The sequence below is a fragment of the Plodia interpunctella genome, chromosome 2 (assembly GCF_027563975.2).
Source record: "Plodia interpunctella isolate USDA-ARS_2022_Savannah chromosome 2, ilPloInte3.2, whole genome shotgun sequence".
Classification (NCBI taxonomy): Eukaryota; Metazoa; Arthropoda; class Insecta; order Lepidoptera; family Pyralidae; genus Plodia; species Plodia interpunctella.
In genome coordinates, this window is record NC_071295.1 from 3,651,037 (window position 1) to 3,669,576 (window position 18,540).

General features: G+C 33.6%; 1 protein-coding gene across 2 annotated transcripts in view; it reads left to right on the forward strand.

The window, feature by feature from the left end:
• Positions 1-18,540, forward strand: part of LOC128674813 (uncharacterized protein) — a 66,763-nt gene that overhangs the window by 3,599 nt on the left and 44,624 nt on the right. For both annotated transcript variants that reach the window (XM_053753751.2, XM_053753760.2), the window contains exon 2: positions 1,882-1,936. In XM_053753751.2, coding sequence (XP_053609726.1) covers positions 1,910-1,936 — 27 coding nt within the window. In that variant the 5' untranslated portion in view covers positions 1,882-1,909. The remainder of the gene's footprint in view (positions 1-1,881; positions 1,937-18,540) is intronic.

Genomic DNA, 18,540 nt, shown 5'->3' on the forward strand with positions numbered 1-18,540 from the left:
AAATAATTTACTTACTTAATTATTACTAATTTTACTTAGTTATTTCTTCTCCTACCCAACAATATTCTATGTGGCAAAATGCACACAACATGCAACCGCTTAAAGTGGTATATATCGTACCTATATATTATCGCGTCTACTACTCTGCGCACCGCACCAGTTGGTGCGGTGGAAACACAGTAAGAAGCTAGTAGAGTTCTACTAGCTTCTTACTGTGTTTACAATGTGTAACTCTAATTATTTACATATTTTGAATTTGAATTACTTTATATCTTAAGCACATTATAATTTATTTCATCCATGAATACGTACTTAAGTATACTGTACAATATCTTCTCTATTTAGAATTTATAATGTTCCAAATTGTCTATTAAAATAATTATGATGGTAATTGAGTAATAGATTGCACTAAATAGGTACTCTTTAAATTAGAAGCATTACATATTCATTAGTCTTGAATTTCATATAAGTACAGTAATTTTAGAACAAAAAATCTCTGGAAATAAACAACAAAAAATTACATCAACTTACTTAAATCAGTAAAATTGACGATGAAATTCACACCCCAATAAATACATAAAGTGACGTATATTAAGCTTCTGTATTTATAACCGGCATTAATTTTTATTACGGCTTATCTGAAATTTCTGATCCGAGATTGAGAAATATTCCGTGAGCTTACAACCATTATGGTTTCGATCCTTCGAGGTGTTTCACTTTGTTTATAGACAGACAATTTATAACTCGATTCATATCATGTGAATTAAATCTCAGATGAGTAAATATAATTAAGTACAAGTACTTATACGCATGCCATTTAACTTAAATTTAATACTCATTTACCTCACGCCTTGGAAGTATTTCCTATTCTTAGTTCATAACAATTACAAAAAAAAAAGCACTTATGATAAACTTTTTCCTTTGATGTCTGTAGATTTGTCATTATTTTTTTGATTTTAATTATGAGAATAATTAACTGATGATGATTCCAAAACTGGTATAGTAACTTATTTGTTCTCTTCGCTGAAAAATAAAAACAAATACACAAGACTGTTCATTTTTCCTCGAAAATTAAGTTTATAATTCCCACAGAAAATTAGATACCTACATAGTTCAGGTGAGGCGATAGGATCGAGGGCTAGAGGTCTTATGCCACAGATAGAGCGAGAGAATCCCTACGAAGGACATAACTTGCCTCGAGCCAACAATTTACTTTAAATTGGATTTAAAGTTCAGTAATTGAATATACCTAAGACGAGTAAATTATGGTTTCTAAAGCAAAATTTGAACTAAAGTGTAGTACTTGTTTGGGTGTAAACAACCAGCAACCACGCAGGACAGGAAGATCTTGCAGATTTTAAACAAATGAGATTTTTTGTCAGTTGTTACTGGCATAGCGGAGTTTTATTTTGAATTAATAATAAGTTCTTATTACAAAAACTAAAAGTTACTGGAAATACTGTTAAAAAAATATTTCTCTGTAGATATGCCTAACCTTAATTCACATTAATTCTTATGTAAGTTGTAGTTAAGTATCGTTTCAATAATTACATTGTTCACGATCAACACCAATTAACTTAATGATTTGATGCAAACGAAATTAAGAATTTGTTACATAACTTATTTAATAATCTGCAAATCGTATGTAACTGAATGAGTAAATTATACAATACATATACTTACAACGTTCGCTAGAGTAAGTGTAACCTTGGTTATTTGTTTTTCATACTTATTATATGTTGTATGCTTGGGGCAATGTTAAACAACAAATACATTAGTAAAAATAAATACATAAATTATTAGCATTGGGCACTTATTTTATTTAGGTTAATGTAATATTGTATATGTGTCTTCATAATAATGTTCTTCATTTCATTTCAGGACAGAGTATAAGTAATAAGGACACAAAATGGAAAAGGAGAAAATAGTATTCAAGGTAAGTGACCTATTTTACTGGCATTCATGTATTACGTATAAGGTCTAGTAATTATTAATTTATCTCCAACAGACATTATCCACCTTGGGATCATTACGCTTGTCTAAGTATTTAAAAAGCATTTACTCGATTATGGTTCCGATTAAAAGCATTAATCGAGATGACTACATTTCTTCATAAGTTATTATTATTTTACTAATTTACTCACCATGTTTTCATCATACTTACGAGACTCGTCATTAGTTAAAATTGATAAAAACATAAGAAAAAATATCAAGGTACTTGCTTAACTATGTTGAATTCGAAATAAAGTCTGATTACCGGATGAAACTGTCGATTATCTTGGAACTCAAGGTTTTTACTGCAACACATAAAAATAAACCACAGCCTCATTGAAAGAAAAATCAATTATGAGTAAGCTTTCAAATTCATAGTGTTATGGTATGTGCTTAAGTATAGTCAAACAAAATGAATAAATATATGTCATGTAAGTTCTGTACCTTCGCAAACAAATACACCTAGGATTCCCAAAAATAGTGAAACTACACGAAGAAAACATTTTAAGAGAACACAAGATATTAAAAGATTTCTGTATCAATAAATCTGTTTCAGATAGAATTTAATACAAAATTTATTTTGTCTCTTTTCAAGTAATTAACTATATACTTAGCGGACTATTATGAGTGGGTTCAAATTTCGACTTACGTGGCTTCTCTCTTCATTGACTCTTCCTTATGTCTCATTAAAAAGTGGAGGTGAAGATTTCACAATCATTGTTTGGGTGTGAATTATGGATTGAGTCGGGCGTTATTTATTAACCAATTAGTCAAATTGTCTTGTTAAGGCGTGTTGTTTATAATATTTTTCTTTAGCTGTTTATGCCTTACTGTTGGGCAAATGTTGTTAATACAATGTTTTTATTTTATACGTATTTATTAGGCAGTTCGGAGTTTACACGATTACGTTGGTTTTGGTTAAACTAAATGGATTGAAAAATTACACTAGTGTAATTTCTCAGTCGATTTAGTTATAAATAATCGTTCTATTTTATACAGCTCAGTAAAATAATATCTTTGAATCGACATCTTAAACATAGGCTTTTGATACTTTTTTGAATATTTTAAAATAATATTAATGAAAGATTGTCCTGTTTGTGTAGCTCGGAACCACAGAGTACATGTAATAACTACGTTTACTAGAAACGCTTGATTACAACGGAGCGCAAGATTGAGCAAGATCTGTAAGATTGTTCTTGTTTTTATATGCAATCTTTATTTTATTTTATACATTAGAGATATTTAGGCATAGTAAGGAATTCGGATGTAGGCCTAATTTTGTCCCTAGTAAATAATTAAAATTCGGTTATTTCCTATAATACGGTACAGTAAACTATTTAAAATATAAAATATCTCTGATTAATTAATATATACAATCGTAGAAAAATATTTATAAAATATAAAAATAGTTATTATCATGCAATATAAAAACAAAAACTATAGAAATTATTTTTTTTCACTTTCACAAGATAATAATTTTACGTGACGTTTCTTGAGTATGTCAAATTATGAGAATGCGAAAGACAACTTATTATATAAATATGTAGGTACTTAGACAAAATCAGACGATTGGTTGTAAATATTCTATTTAACCTTAAACAAGTATCATTTGTTACGACACGAGACATTAAGAAAGACAATAGTGCAGTTTGTATGTTAATTAAATTGTGTTAATTATAGCTACAGCTAAAATATAAACTGATGGAAGATAAAATACGAGCTTTTCATGACGTTGTCGCCCATAATTTATCTAAACCACACATGTCAAGTGTATTTAAATTGTGTAAAAATAGGCCGCCACTTCTCAAAGTTCAGGGCCCTTGTTTTTTATCTTAGCTATTTAGTAATGACATTAATTTTACAAAAAAAAAACATTAAATATTTTCTAAATAGTTCTCAGAAAAACCATTGCACAGTTTTGAATACTTGATAAATACTTGTATGCAATTTTATGTACTACGGAGAAATACCTTCACAAATATCTATTTCTCATAAGTATTTCATAGTAACTTTTCACATAAATTTTTGTATTAATAAAAAATATGATTTAAATACTTTATAAATCACGACTAAAATCTACATACCTATTTTGAAGTTGATATCAAACAGTCAATCAACGAAATCTTAACGAATAATAAAATCAATGACAATGACAGCGCAATCTAGTTCACGGACGAGCAAAGTTTGAGAATCTCCGGTTGGATAGTTGGGCAGTGATGCAATAATGTTGTGATGGGAACAGGCCACCGCTGAGGCCAGCTCCATTAGCATGACAATGCGGCGATCGTTGCACTGGCCACTTCGGCCACTACTGATTCATTACACTTTCCTATTGTGGAGATATTTGCTCATCTTCTTATTGCAAGTCGAGCACATGGAGATTAATTAATTTCTTTTGTCTAGACGCGTTTATCTCAGCTTAACTATTAGGTACCTTAATCTTATGTTGAGACAGATGCCAATGAGTCTTTTTTCTAAATCAATCTAAATATGATATATTATTAGAAAAAAAAAATTGTAAGAAACAATTCTGGCATGATAGGGACCAACACTGTTCAAATAAGTTTCTTTCGACATTTCTTCTCAGCAGTGGTCGTTCCGAAATCCAGTAGTTTGTAGCTTGTGAGAAATAACTATTTCATATAAAAATGATGTGAAAAAGTGCCTGTAAAGATCTAATTTCTGAATAAATGTTTTGATTTGACAAAACATGATGTTAGTTGGTGATGAATCCTAGTCACCAATCACAGCTCTATGATGGATTTGTCTAAACTAAAAAGGTAAGCAAGCAACAATTATTAATGAAATCCATATTAGAGTTTTAAAAAAGACAGATTTATACGATATTTTGGAGTGATACTGCCAGCAAAAAAGCTTACCTACTTATATGCAATCGATACAGCATTCTTAAAATTCCTTAATCCCTCGTGAGTACTTGACATTCCTACTGAATGTGACTCACCAAGGCTTTTATTCCACCTTCACATGACTTTAGTCCAGGCGCCACCTTCATGTGTTGGTACCCTAATGTTAGTCACCTTCGATTATAAGAATTAGCCCACAATAATTAATCAATAAGTGACTATGCTCTATTGTTTCATTTTTCACAGCTGACTGAACAAGTCAGAAGCTGTTTTGTATAAGGCGTGTCAGAAATCAGTCAACCGTCAGTCAAACTATCTTGATTAGTTGATTGATTTAATTTTATTATTTTGGAGCCGATCCGAAGTAACAATTTGTCACTTGTACTTACCGGCTTTATCACGTCAATCGATTGATATTTATCACGATTTATATTTTTATCATTAAATAGGACGAGATGGTCGTATAACCTTATTTTTACAATATAAGAAAAGAAAGTACACATGTATTCATTTGCGCCCAGTACCTAGTAGGATATTTTAAAAAAGATCTATATTTATCAATATATAGATTATATTATTTCTAAACATCTTTTTCTTAATTACATATCAACATATTTCATCTTTTCAATTTTGTATTCGGCTATACTACACTACATCGAGTAGTGTTCTGGCAATCTATGCAAGTACACTGAATGTAATGAAAGTAGCTTCACAGGTTACTAGCGATATCAAAGCTGCAGTCGAACGACATTTTTTCCTCACATTTTTGCGTCCTGACAAGATGATTGTTGGGAAAAGCAGTTGGCCCCAATAGTTTTTGTCTGTAACTGTGTTATTTGATTACCAATGTATTGTTATTTCTCGAATTGTATCAACGAAAGGAATAAGAATCCGCGTGATGTCGTCGTTGAGATCACACACGGTAGGTTCGCGATGAAAACAGGTTGTTGCCACGACATTCACTGCAGGTCAAGGTTTCTTATTGCACTATATTTCTTTTGGTCATACTCATACATATTTACACGGTTTAACTAAAACAAGTAAATATTATTTAATGAACAAGTTTGATTTCTAATTTTGTATAAACAGGACATCTATTCAAATCCGCTATTGCCGTGGATATATAGATATATCTCTACATACAGAATATCTTGAGCTGCGATAATAAATCTAGTCCTTAGGTTTCGTTTTTGCACACGAGGTAATCAATACAGAGATATACTTATAGAAGTTATTTGATTATTTATGTTTACCACGGGCTCCTATTAACTAGAGCTCGGAAATCAAGTGTGAATATATCGTCGTTGCTGAAGCATTAATTCGTGATTCCGGCATATTTTTTATAGCGTTCATTTTTGTTAACACAAGTGAAGATCAACACAAGGTTAATAAAAACCACTTAATAATAACATTTGTTTTAAAATCTTATGCCACCATAAAATATAAGCCGACAGTGGTATGATGAGCCAATTGAATATTTCAAGATGAATGACAGGTTTCATATTACCGACACAGTTTGCTCTTCTAATGTTGCTAACATGTTGTTTTGTGATGTAATTATTTTTTTTAAGTTGACCTCTGCAAACTGCGGTCAAGCAATCGAGATCTATACTACAGTACAGCCTTGTGGAGGCAATACACATTAGGGTTACCACAGAAAGTTGATTACCCTTATTAGGACTTCATATTTTAAAGGAAAAGTTGTTTGTATTGGCCTGAAACTTTATGTTTCCTGGATAAAATATAGGTTCGATGAACTTGAAAGGCAAATATAATTAAGAGCAGATAAGACTATAAATTAAGAAGTCTCAAACCACTATGTAAATAGGTCCTAAATTACACAGGACTTATATATGTTGTATATGCATATTAATTGCATGTCAGGTATATTACGCTCTATTGTATTCTAATTTATTTAGCCTGGTTAAGCATACGAAGGCTGGCGCAGTCACGACTGATTTTCGATGACAAAGCTTACTAAAATGTGGTGCTGGACTGGACAGTCGATATTGTAAACATAACTCCTGATTGCTAATGCTATACTAATTACTAACTTTGATTAAAGTCTCAAATATTCGTTGTGATAAACACCTATATAACTTTATCAAATACTACATTCTGAAGCAAAAGTTGAAACTAATATTTCTATAGAAAAAAACAAAAAATAAAAATTAAAACAAAAAAATATATATCGACAAAATATAAGTTTTAACTTGACACTTGATGATTTTTTAAATAAGTATTTTTATTATTATTGTTATTCCCAAGATAAAAAGGTAAAAAATAAATAAAATTACCAAGGTAAAAAATAAATTGACAGACAAAAACATTACGAACATGTTTTCGTCTGTCAATTTATTTTTTACCACCAGTAGGTAGATTGCGTGCGTAGATTATTTTTTTAATGAAGAGTTCTTAAAGACCTGTCAAGCTAACGTCTGCTTTGAAAATAGATCCAGTCACGTTTTAACCATTTTATTATTATTCAATGTCAAAGTGCACCGCGAGCGCATACCGTAAGCTCGACTTCGACAAAGCTTTCCGCGGTAGACAATTGGATGCGAATGACCGTGACATTTTGACTATTTGGTATTTTTCTTCATCGATATCTGAGAATTATTTAGCCTTTACGTAATTTTGTTTTATTCTTTAATCATTATTAAAAGTGCCGCTGTTGTATTAAGATAAGCTAATTTTATTACATGAATCAACTTTTTTTCGAAAGTAACTTTTTTGCTTAAAATTACACAGATTTAAGAACATTACATGTGTTTATATATTTATATATGCTTAAAATGCGTTTCGTGATAGTTTCAAAAATCGTTTGGGCGAGAGGTTTTAAACAGGAACTGTTAAAATAGTATAAAACATATGAAATAAATATAAAAGTTTATTGTTATAAGGTCTACTGTTGATTTTTTATTCTCGTAAACGCAGTGTATTTATGAGTGTAGTCTATCTACCTACATAGACTTGAAGCAGCTTGAAGACAAACAATCAAAATCAATCAAAAAAATATATACAATGCATTTTGTTGAGATGGTCACTACAACGTTTTTAGAACTATGCAGACACAACACTCGGTATCAGTATAATTTATAAGCATTATTTTTTTATAAAATTAACTAGATACAGTGACATAGTGTAACAAAGCAGTAAGTCATGACATGAGACTTCCTCGATGATTTGGAGTTAATGAAGTTCTTACCAACCTTTATAAATATGTATCGCGCACGCCTCTACACCTTTTTTGTCATTACTTATTCAGGAAATTAATAAGGAGTGGCAAATTGCGAACTCTATTCAAAATCATTATGCATAAATTTATATTTGGGTGCTTACATTTAAGTATTGCGTTTTGTAAAATTAAGACATGCAAACTCATCTTTAAAAGAAATAAAAAATTATAAAAAAAATTAAGCTCCTCACTATCGGCTAATAGTTCGTTCAGATCATTCAATCATCAGTAACTATGAAATTCTTCCATTGCTGTCTAATGTCAACGCGCGACCGAAACTCCTTGAACAAAGTTATGGTAGGAGAGCACTAAAAATGGATAGGATAAGGAATTCTCGAAATTCCCACGGGACCTACTCCCGTATAACTAACTAACTATAACTAATTTTTTTGTGAATACAAAGTCTGAATAAAGTCTAGTAATTAAATTGGTTCAGTTCTGATGCATTCCGATTGAGAAAGAACGTGGTCACTACCAGGATTTTTAAAATTAAATGTCGGATGCAAAGCTACATGAGTTCTACCTGCAGGCTATTATTTAGTGTTGTATTAACAAAATTTCGCTTGTCGTGTCATGTCAGAGTCACGGCTTATATTGAGCTGTCGCGCCTGTCAATAGCAGTAGCATTACATCCGATTATTTTGACGATCTCGTGTGAAAGCTGCCAGACAGATTTAAATACCTACTACCTTTTAAACATACTTACATGTCCACAGTAGCAAATTGAAATGGCATTTAAAATGAATCCTTGTTCTTTTTTTGAAAGATTTCTAAAAAAAAACAGCCGTGTATTCTGAACTCACTTCATCTCAATCTACGTTAGAGCTACCGCTACGGTTGCATCACAAAAAGTAAAATGCATCGGACCTCAGAGTCCACTATTTTTTCTTCGCTGCTTTTGAGTCTTTATTTGCCAGGCCAGTATTAGTAGGCAAATCCTAGTTAAAGAATATACAGAATATATTATGTAGAATGTCAATAATAAAAGGAAGTACTAGAGTGAAATGAAGGACATGGCTATGTAAAGTTTAGGCAAGCTTTCGTCACATGCTTCGTATCGGCGGCCTACTTGCGCGAGACGGTCTTATCAGACCCTTATCATTTGAATATGTGTGTACAACATGTACATACGTACATCATCGCTTGAACTGTGTCGTGTCCTGTTTGTGATCCGCTTATTTGTATAATCATGAGGATTCGCCTTTTATGTACATACATCGTTATTACAGTCGTGATTCGCCGAACGTAATATATTTTATTTGATATACCTATCTATATATTTTGACCATATGTACGATGAAAACTCATATACGTACTTAATTTATTCAAGTTATTAGGGTTAGATTAGTTAGGGGTTGAATAACCTTAGTGATCATAATCAGCCCACAAACGGTAGAAATAAATTAGTAGAGGTCTACCAGGACCAGGCGGAAGTGGCATTACCAGAAATTTGTTCCATACATAATTTTCCAATCACAGTGTGCATCTGCATCACGTATTTCATTGCTCAATGTTGCAATATATTCAACAGTGAATACATTTAAGGGAACGCGACTGTACGTTTTGAGACCTGTCACTTTCTAGATATATTATGTATGCACGCTCTATTCAGTTGTCTAGACTGATTCTGACGGAAATCCGCTGATGTTTTGCATGAGAAATATTGAATGTTCTTTCTAGAACTCTGTATCTACATACACAGTGTCACGTATTCATGCCTCACGGGATAGACAAGACACGAAACCACGTTTAGCTGAACAGCGGGCTTTTTGGTGGATAAGAGATTCGGAAATAGTGACAGGTTGCCCTTCGCCTATGAGAATTCTCGAAAATGGTTTAATCCCTTCCCGTTGATTGATTTTTTACATTCTGCGTTAGAGGAAAAGCAGATGAGATATCAATGTAATAACGTTCGTTACCAAAGTAGCATGAAATCAACATATCTGGCTCTACTTTCATGCTGGATATATTCGGTCACTCATTGGGTTCATTAAATAAGGAAAACGAGTTGGATTTGAATAAATCTTTTCATTTTATGTAATTTATGATGATAAGTTAAAACTGATGATGATAAGTTACAACAAATAGTGACTACTCAAAACTCCTGATCTGGCAATAGATATTGAACACATTTATTATCTGAATCTGGAATGGCTAATACCTATATAATCTAATAAAGACTCACGCCCTTGTTCTGTTTCTAATGAATTTATTTACGTCTGATTAAATTTTTACTCTTTAGGATGGTATTTTTACTGGCAACATAGAATTAAATAGAAAAACGAACTACAGACGTAGGTATGTCATTGAAGTATGATTATAGCGACTCAAATATACCTTACAATTCATGCACAACACCATCTTGTTACTGGGCCCTTGGCAGCTCTCCACCCTTTTCTCTCAGAGGCGTGACAGCTGACAGGTCACCTGACGAGTTAGATCGAAATAGAAACACTTTCCTCGTGTGCTAACAGGTAACCATAGAATTTAGAATTTCAAAAACAAGAAGTGCCATAAACGGTTTAACTTGTCGTCGTCTGATATATAGCATCAAAGACCCTGAAAGCAACTTTCAATTTGATTTTTCAATTACGTTGTATGAACGAAGCGTTAAATACGAATATTTTAAAAATAACTAAAGATATAAAAAGGAGTCTCCGATATTGAATTATGGTTAAGAGTTACTTTAAAAAAAATTAATCATTATTTTAATATATAACATCGGTAGCGATCTGCGTGTTTTTAATAATCGCACTTCTATTTTTCATTTCAAATTTTATGCTGGTAACCTTCCCGTAAAGACGGGTTTGATCACTTTTTCTATAGTATGCAATGTCTTAATACAACTGTCATGTAGTCAGTAGTCACTCTTGATAGCGTTATCGCGGTTCACGGAAGTTTTGCACAGATTTCGTTGCTATGTTTAAATAATGTTTTTATTTAACCTTGAGTAATGGATAAAAACGCGATATTGTTTTGTACATCGAGATAAGTTTTTTTTTGAGACATAGTTAAAATTATCGAAGACCACACCTAACTGATTTTAGTAGGGAAAGTTATTTTCCTTACAAATGTTTGCTTGTACCATGTACATAAATGTAATTGTATAATTTTCTTTATTTATCAATATTTTTTCATTATAGGTATGTCTTCATAGACAAAATATAAGACAAAATATATAATATTTTCCGAAAATTAAATCAGTAAGTACTGTTAGATATTATGGATTCATAAATGTATTTATTATTAAGGTTATGGTTAATATGTTAAAACTTACAATTTTAGTTTTGTCTTCGAACTTCGATGTACCTACTATACTATGAGTCTACTATCTATAAGAAGTAAAGTACCTAGGAATAAGTAAAATGTAATAAGCCTTATTAAAAGAAGTGATAATTGCTCAAGTACCTAAATGTGATAGATAAGGAAAACGCAAATGTTACGACGGGAAGGGTCGATAATATTTGATAATACTCTTATTGCGCAGTAACTTGATTATATAAAGTATCACAAACGACCAATTACGCATTTAATTTACGTATATACGAGTACCACACGTGTTTTTTGATAAATTAAAGTAAAATAACTGATTACGATAGCTTGACTCTCGTTTATTTTAATATGTTTTCATTCGAAACATCAAAATGAGTTAATCGTAATATTTTCAATTTACCTGTAAGTTTTTAGTCATACTTAGTTGATTGTATGTAAACGGCGATTGAGTTATTTAGTACCTTAGTAAGTAATATTACTTAGGTTAAATTAATAAAAAACCAAATCTGAAAAAGAAGATTTTTAATCTTGTTTGTCCTATCTTGAAATATGATTTTATTATCGATATGATAGGAAGTGCCACTTTAAGAATATAGTTCTAAATTATCTGAACATGAAACCTGATTATGAGACATCGTTTGCAATAATATAAAATGAAGAGATAACTAAGTAAACACAATTCTTCTGCAGAGCACTACACGTCTGCACTACAAGTCTTAAATAGTAAAAATCCTTATCATTTAATCAGTACAATGAACGCTAGAAGATAGTCTGCCGACCAAGATATGGAACATTATGGAACAAACACGCACTTTATCGTGGCTCCCATTGTTTAGTCCAACGTTATGCGTGTTTGATTTAGATTGTGACTGATATAATGTTATCCTAATTGGCGAGACAGTTGTTTGTTACTTTTTATCATTTCCGTGGCCTTTCTCTTACATTCACCGAGTTTTAGATACGCTTTTTATCATGTTATGTCTACGATAATGTTAGCTTAAAGACAGAGTTTTTTAAATACCGATTCACAATTTTTTTATGTTCATAATTTCGTCGATAGCATGAGTGTCGAGCCGAGACATGAGAACAAAAAATACTCGTACAAACTACTAGATGACGTCACTAAGCTCAGCTGCTAAGCTGAAATGGCTATTCAGAATAGAAAGAAACGCACGCAGGCAAGGCAACCCAATCTGAAAAGTTAATAGGTAATACAATTCAATGGAAGAGCAACATTGTGCAATTACAGTTCAATGTCTCTTGGAGTACAAGATACTAGGTAATATGGTACAAATGAATGAAAGTTGGCACCAGTTGGTGTAGGGCAAACAATATGTATATATATATATATATATATATATATATTTGGTGGATGCTCTGGGCCTGGTGGACGGTTCCCTCGGTAGTACTGCCATTGGCTGGTGACCCGCCACCAGCCTTTGGATGTGGAAACTAGAGGGGACCAGAGGTGGGGTCGCGGGGGTTTGTCCTCCGCGACCACAGCCGTGGCGCTGAACACGGTGCGGTGGGACCGCAGGGGAAGAGGAGAGTCGGTATGTCTCTCTCATCTGCGGCCTGCCTCTGTATCGGGCGCAATGTGTAGGTGTCACCTGCCTATCACCTCTTGCACCCATACAGGGGCAGACTTGGGTGCCCTGTGGTACCCAGGATTTTGTTGTGTGTGTTGTGACCGCTGGTCCCGGAGGACCAGCGGTCCCCAGGACCAGCGGTCGGTGATGCCCGCACCCCCCGTCATCTTTCTGACTCATGTGCGGAGTGGGCTTGATGGTCCGCGCCACGCTCGCGTGGCGTAAGGGGCGGGTTAGCACTTGTGCTTGCTGCCCGCCCAGGTCGGGGCCGAAAGGCCGGCCAGGGGGGGTCGCGGTGAAATGACTAGCGACCCCGTAACGTCCCCCATAACAGCAGCGTGAAAACGCCCCAGGGGTTTAGTGGGTAGGCTGGGCCGACTAGCGGCCCAGGAGTCCCACACTCAGTGCGTAACAAGCATTCCCCTAGGTAAATAAAAAAAAGGGCAAACAATATGTGCCTATCTTATTTACAGTATTTTATCACCTTTGATGAACCTCTTCATTTAGATTGCTGGTAATCTAATTGCGGACCTCGACTGTCGACCCGGCCCGGCCTCCTCTGCGGGGTTATCTGGTAGATAAAGTAGTTCTGGACGCTAACGACCAATCAACGGCTGGCTCTTGTCCTATCTCTGTAAAATTTTGTTTGGATGTCAATCGATGCGTGCTTAAGTTTAGTCAGCATATCGTCGGAAGAAGGATCTTTGCATCATATTGGTCTTTGTTTCAATAAGAATTTATTAAAAAAACAATAAAAAAGTGAATAAGAAACAGATATAAAAGTTTATAAGCACAAAAAATATGATATTATTACATTTTATCTAAGTGTAGATTTTATCTAAGGTAGCTAAGTCTTTGTATACATCATAGGTCGTTGCAATTTAGATTCATCAGCAAGAATATCGATTTTATGAAAAAACAGATGTTTAATTGATTACTTCAGAGAAAAATTATATTATTCGGGGTTTCTGTTGATCTTATTTACCCATATCAAGCCGCAATTTTATATCCGTGATGTGAGGACACTCCGTTTGCGCAATTCACACTTCGTGGTTTAGCATTTGTAATGTAAATGACAAGACAATACGATTGTTTGGTTGCAAGTATGTACATCACAAAGCTTTTTGTATAGACGCTAAATCATAAATAAATATTGTAGAGGAATGCGACAGGCACACCCTGTGTGTAATAAATATGAAGTTTTATGTCAGAAAACTTGAATTTTCCATAAATACATTATTACCTAAGTTTTTATGAAAGCGTACACAGAAATACTTGATCCGGCGATCAAAATTGGAAACTTTAACCACAAACTTTCAAAAATCATTTTGAAATGTCACAATCTTGTCAAATTTATTTCACAACACTGACTTCCTCACTGGGCCAGATATCTTTGTCGATCTATATATCTCTAATATAAAAAAAATATATTTATACTTTCAGTCTAAATACTACACAGATAGTTTTTGTAAATGAGGTACAAGTTTTTTTTTATCTACTTAAGAAAGTATTTGGCTTTTACTAAAATTGTTCAGGTGAAGTAAATTTGTTGTAACATCTTAAAATTGAAGTTACTGGAGAAAGTTGTGGTGACGTATGGATGAATGTGAGAGAAACTCAAACGATCCACCCTGGGTTCATCTCGGTCACGATCTTTCCGGGTCCACAAATTAGAAAACTCGTAGGTATATTAGTCATACACTCATTTGTAATCTTGTAACATTTCTAAGTATATAATCTCTATAGACTTTTCAAGATTTTCTGCGCATACCTAATGTCATAACCGACGATGATGCTGCTTGGAAATTCTCTCCTGCATTATTTTGGGATTTGTTTTTAAATTAGGAATATTTGAAGAAGTGTTTTGCGGATTCTTCTGTTATATATTTTGACGAAGCTTGTGGCGGATGCATATCTGTACACTTTCTGACGAAGCATGTTGCGGATACACTTCTTTGTTTATTTGTTCAAATCTTAAATAAATTTCCTTGTGATGTTACTTACTTATGACATATTTTTTGGGAAATGTAGTTATTTACTATAGTTTTTATTAATTAGCTTCGGCTTGAGGGACTCGGCAATCAATTGGCCTAGGTACTTTTCGGTTTAGTGCGAAAGACTAGGTAAATCAATCCTTGCGAATGATAATTCGCAAGGATTGATTTACCATCATACTTACTATACGAGCCCTGGCAGGTTTTAAGTAAACACAATAAACATAAAATCATCTAGGTATACCTTGAGGTATACCCACCACGAAACCACACACTGCTAGCTTCCTTTAAATCTTCGAATGTCGTGGGAATAACGCAGAAATATTCGGCAATCTTTCCCTCACTCTCCAGATAACCATCTCAGATTGTATAACAAAGAAACTTACGTGAGTGAATCTATAGACAGTCATATTTTACATGAAGTTCAAATCGATTAGTGACTGAGAATTAGGGCAATGAACGCATTAGGCGGCATGAGAACTGAACTGGACACTATTATAGAGGCCTCGTTCGCACGAGCGCCTTTAAAGCGCAGGTTAAAAAGAATTGAAAGTGTTGTATCCACATATTTATTTTGCTGTTTGACTGCGAATGTAATTTTTGTCGAAAGCGTTTTATAAATGGCAACGTCGAAGGCTCTATCAGCTCTCATGCGAACGAGGCATTAGGCGGTATAAATAACTGGCCTGGACAGTATTATAAATGTTAGATTATTGTCTTGTCTTCGAGTTAGTGGGTCCGAGCGGCGACGCAGCGTGAGTTACAATCAAAATGAGCAATTGATGAGCACATGGACCGTCACGTAATCGTTGCCAAATGCACAATCTTACACAATGATTGTCCGATCATTATGCTATTTACCACTGAATTTGCTACGCTTACGATTGTCTAGCATTAGCATGTTTGCACAGTAAATAACATTAGGAAATTATTTGAAATCCATCAATAGGTAATAGTTTGTATCAATAATGTCAATGAAAATACGCTTTACTTACAATCTCAAGTGAACTGTTAAGTAGTAGTAGAATTAGTTAAGTTTTTCACGACAAAGAGTAATTTCACAATAACTTTTCTTTATTTCATGCACATATAAATTGTATGCTACTGATTAAGTATATAGAGCCGGTGACCACAATTACGGTGTTAGGAAGTTGTGGAGTAGAACTTTGAGTTTATTTGATTCTAAATAAATGCTTCTTACAATATATATTTACTTAGTAAGGTTTCTTTTTAGTTTAAAACAAAGTTGAGGTTTTTTACTTAAATATAAAGAGATAAGGAGAAAAAAAAATTACTGTACTGTGTGTCACATCCTTATCCTTACATATTATAAAATAAAGTCCTCTGCCGCGTCTGTCTGTTCGCGATAAATTAAAAAACTACTGCACAGATTTGCATACGGTTTTCACCAATAGATAATGTGATTCCTAAGGGTGGTTCAGGTGTGAAGTTTTTTATGTTTTTACCCGAGTAAGCCAAAGCCAAAGCCGGAATGGATTGCTGGTCACAAATATTAATCACACCACTTTCAAAGAAATATCCGTTTCTATGCACGAAGTGGAACTTTTGCGAAATTATCTCTTTTTGTAAGCCGAATATTACTCGACCTTTATTATCTCGAGATCACTATTTTCTGTAATAGCTGTAATGAGGACAATATTTGTCACTATAAAAATTTGTTGTTAAAATTATCTGAAATAATTCCACCTAGTTAGCCTAGATTGATATTGACGTAGTAATTGAAATAGGTTATATTAAACTATCAAATATTTAAGTAGGTAAATACGTACATATCGTGAAGCGATTATTTATCGGCAACCAACTGTGAAGTAGTTAACTTGTTAAATATTATTATACGAAGTAGTTACCTTTAATAATATTGTATGTACTTATCCACAGGGTGCAATTTAAGCAAATATTGGATAAATATTTAAGCGTTACGTAGGAATTATTTAACGGACAACAAGGATCAATTTCCTATACTAAATTGTAGCAGAAAATCTTATGTATTATAGTAACTTGTTATTTATGTGTTTATTGCTCCCAACAAAGTAAAAATGCAGTATCAATTTAGGTGAATTCTTTGCTCTCTATTATTTCCGCCGGCAATATAATTGAAAACAAGTTTTTTAGAAATATTTCATTTTTGCGATAACTTTTTATTGTCAGCAACATCAAATAAAAAAGGTTCGTGCTAAGTACCGTTAATATTATTTGTGTATTTAAGCATAGATAAAAGAAATTCAAGACTTTTTTGTCGTCAGAGAGATCATGTTGCATTCAATGCGTGACAAAAATAATCATGTCTGTCCATCCAATAAACCTTTGACGAGTTCACTCGTTGAGAGCCGATCCTGGGTGCACCATAGTTTCAGATTGTATCAGGCCATGCTAATCATAATAATGGATTTTTGTTGAAACTGTAAAATTTCAACTCTGTAAGACAAGAGGAAGTAAGTTAGAAAATAATAATGACATGAAAAAATTCTGGGATCGAGCGGAATATTGAATCCACGCCTCTGTCTATATTTTCCTTTCCGGGACTCTTGCGTGCGAACGGGCGTGGGTCCAATACCCATCTATTCTAGAATTGTTCACCTAATTATAGTTAAAAAGCATTGAAATGTGAAACAAAACCATTTAAGTGAAATTTAACTCGTCATAACATAAGGATAGGTGAAACTCATTAAAAGCTTGTACCCGCCCATGAAAATAAATAGTATATGAATAAATGCTTTTAAATGGAGACTAAATCTGTACATGTCTAAGCATAATAGCCTGATCAGGAATGGCATATCGAAACGTCCAGGCTCGCGGGTGTGGTAAAGTTGCACAAAGGCTTCACTCAACTTTGACCTCTTCTTGATGGTTCTTGATCAGTTTGGTTGGTGTTCGCGGTTGTACTAATTCATTGGGAATATATTTTTATGTGCATCTATGTGTCGAACTTTCATCGAAATTTATAAATTTTATGTAATGTGTCGTGGAGTTAAAGTAACGATTTAAATAAACTTTGAGTTAAATTTTCTTTTGTTTTTAGTGCGGTTTCTTCATACATGAGTATGATATCTTTATATAATGCATGAGTGGTATAAATAAGTATGTTGCTGAAAAATCATCGGAATATAATGTTGTGCACAAATTACACGAAATTAATCGATAGTAAAATTGCTATTTTTTCATATATTATCAAGTTATTCATGCACGTAGTATCGTAGTACATAAAAATGTAGTCATAATAGTGCACAAAGTTTATCTACCTAGCCAAAACATTTAATGATGAAAGGATGATCAATCTTCAACACTGATGTAAGCTATCAAATAACATTAACCTAATATAAACCTACATTTAAAATATAAAGGTGTATCGGGCGCAATGTGTAGGTGTCACCTGCCTATCACCTCTTGCACCCGTACAGGGGCAGACTTGGGTGCCCTGTGGTACCCAGGATTTTGTTGTGTGTGTTGTGACCGCTGGTCCCGGAGGACCAGCGGTCCCCAGGACCAGCGGTCGGTGATGCCCGCACCCCCCGTCATCTTTCTGACTCATGTGCGGAGTGGGCTTGATGGTCCGCGCCACGCTCGCGTGG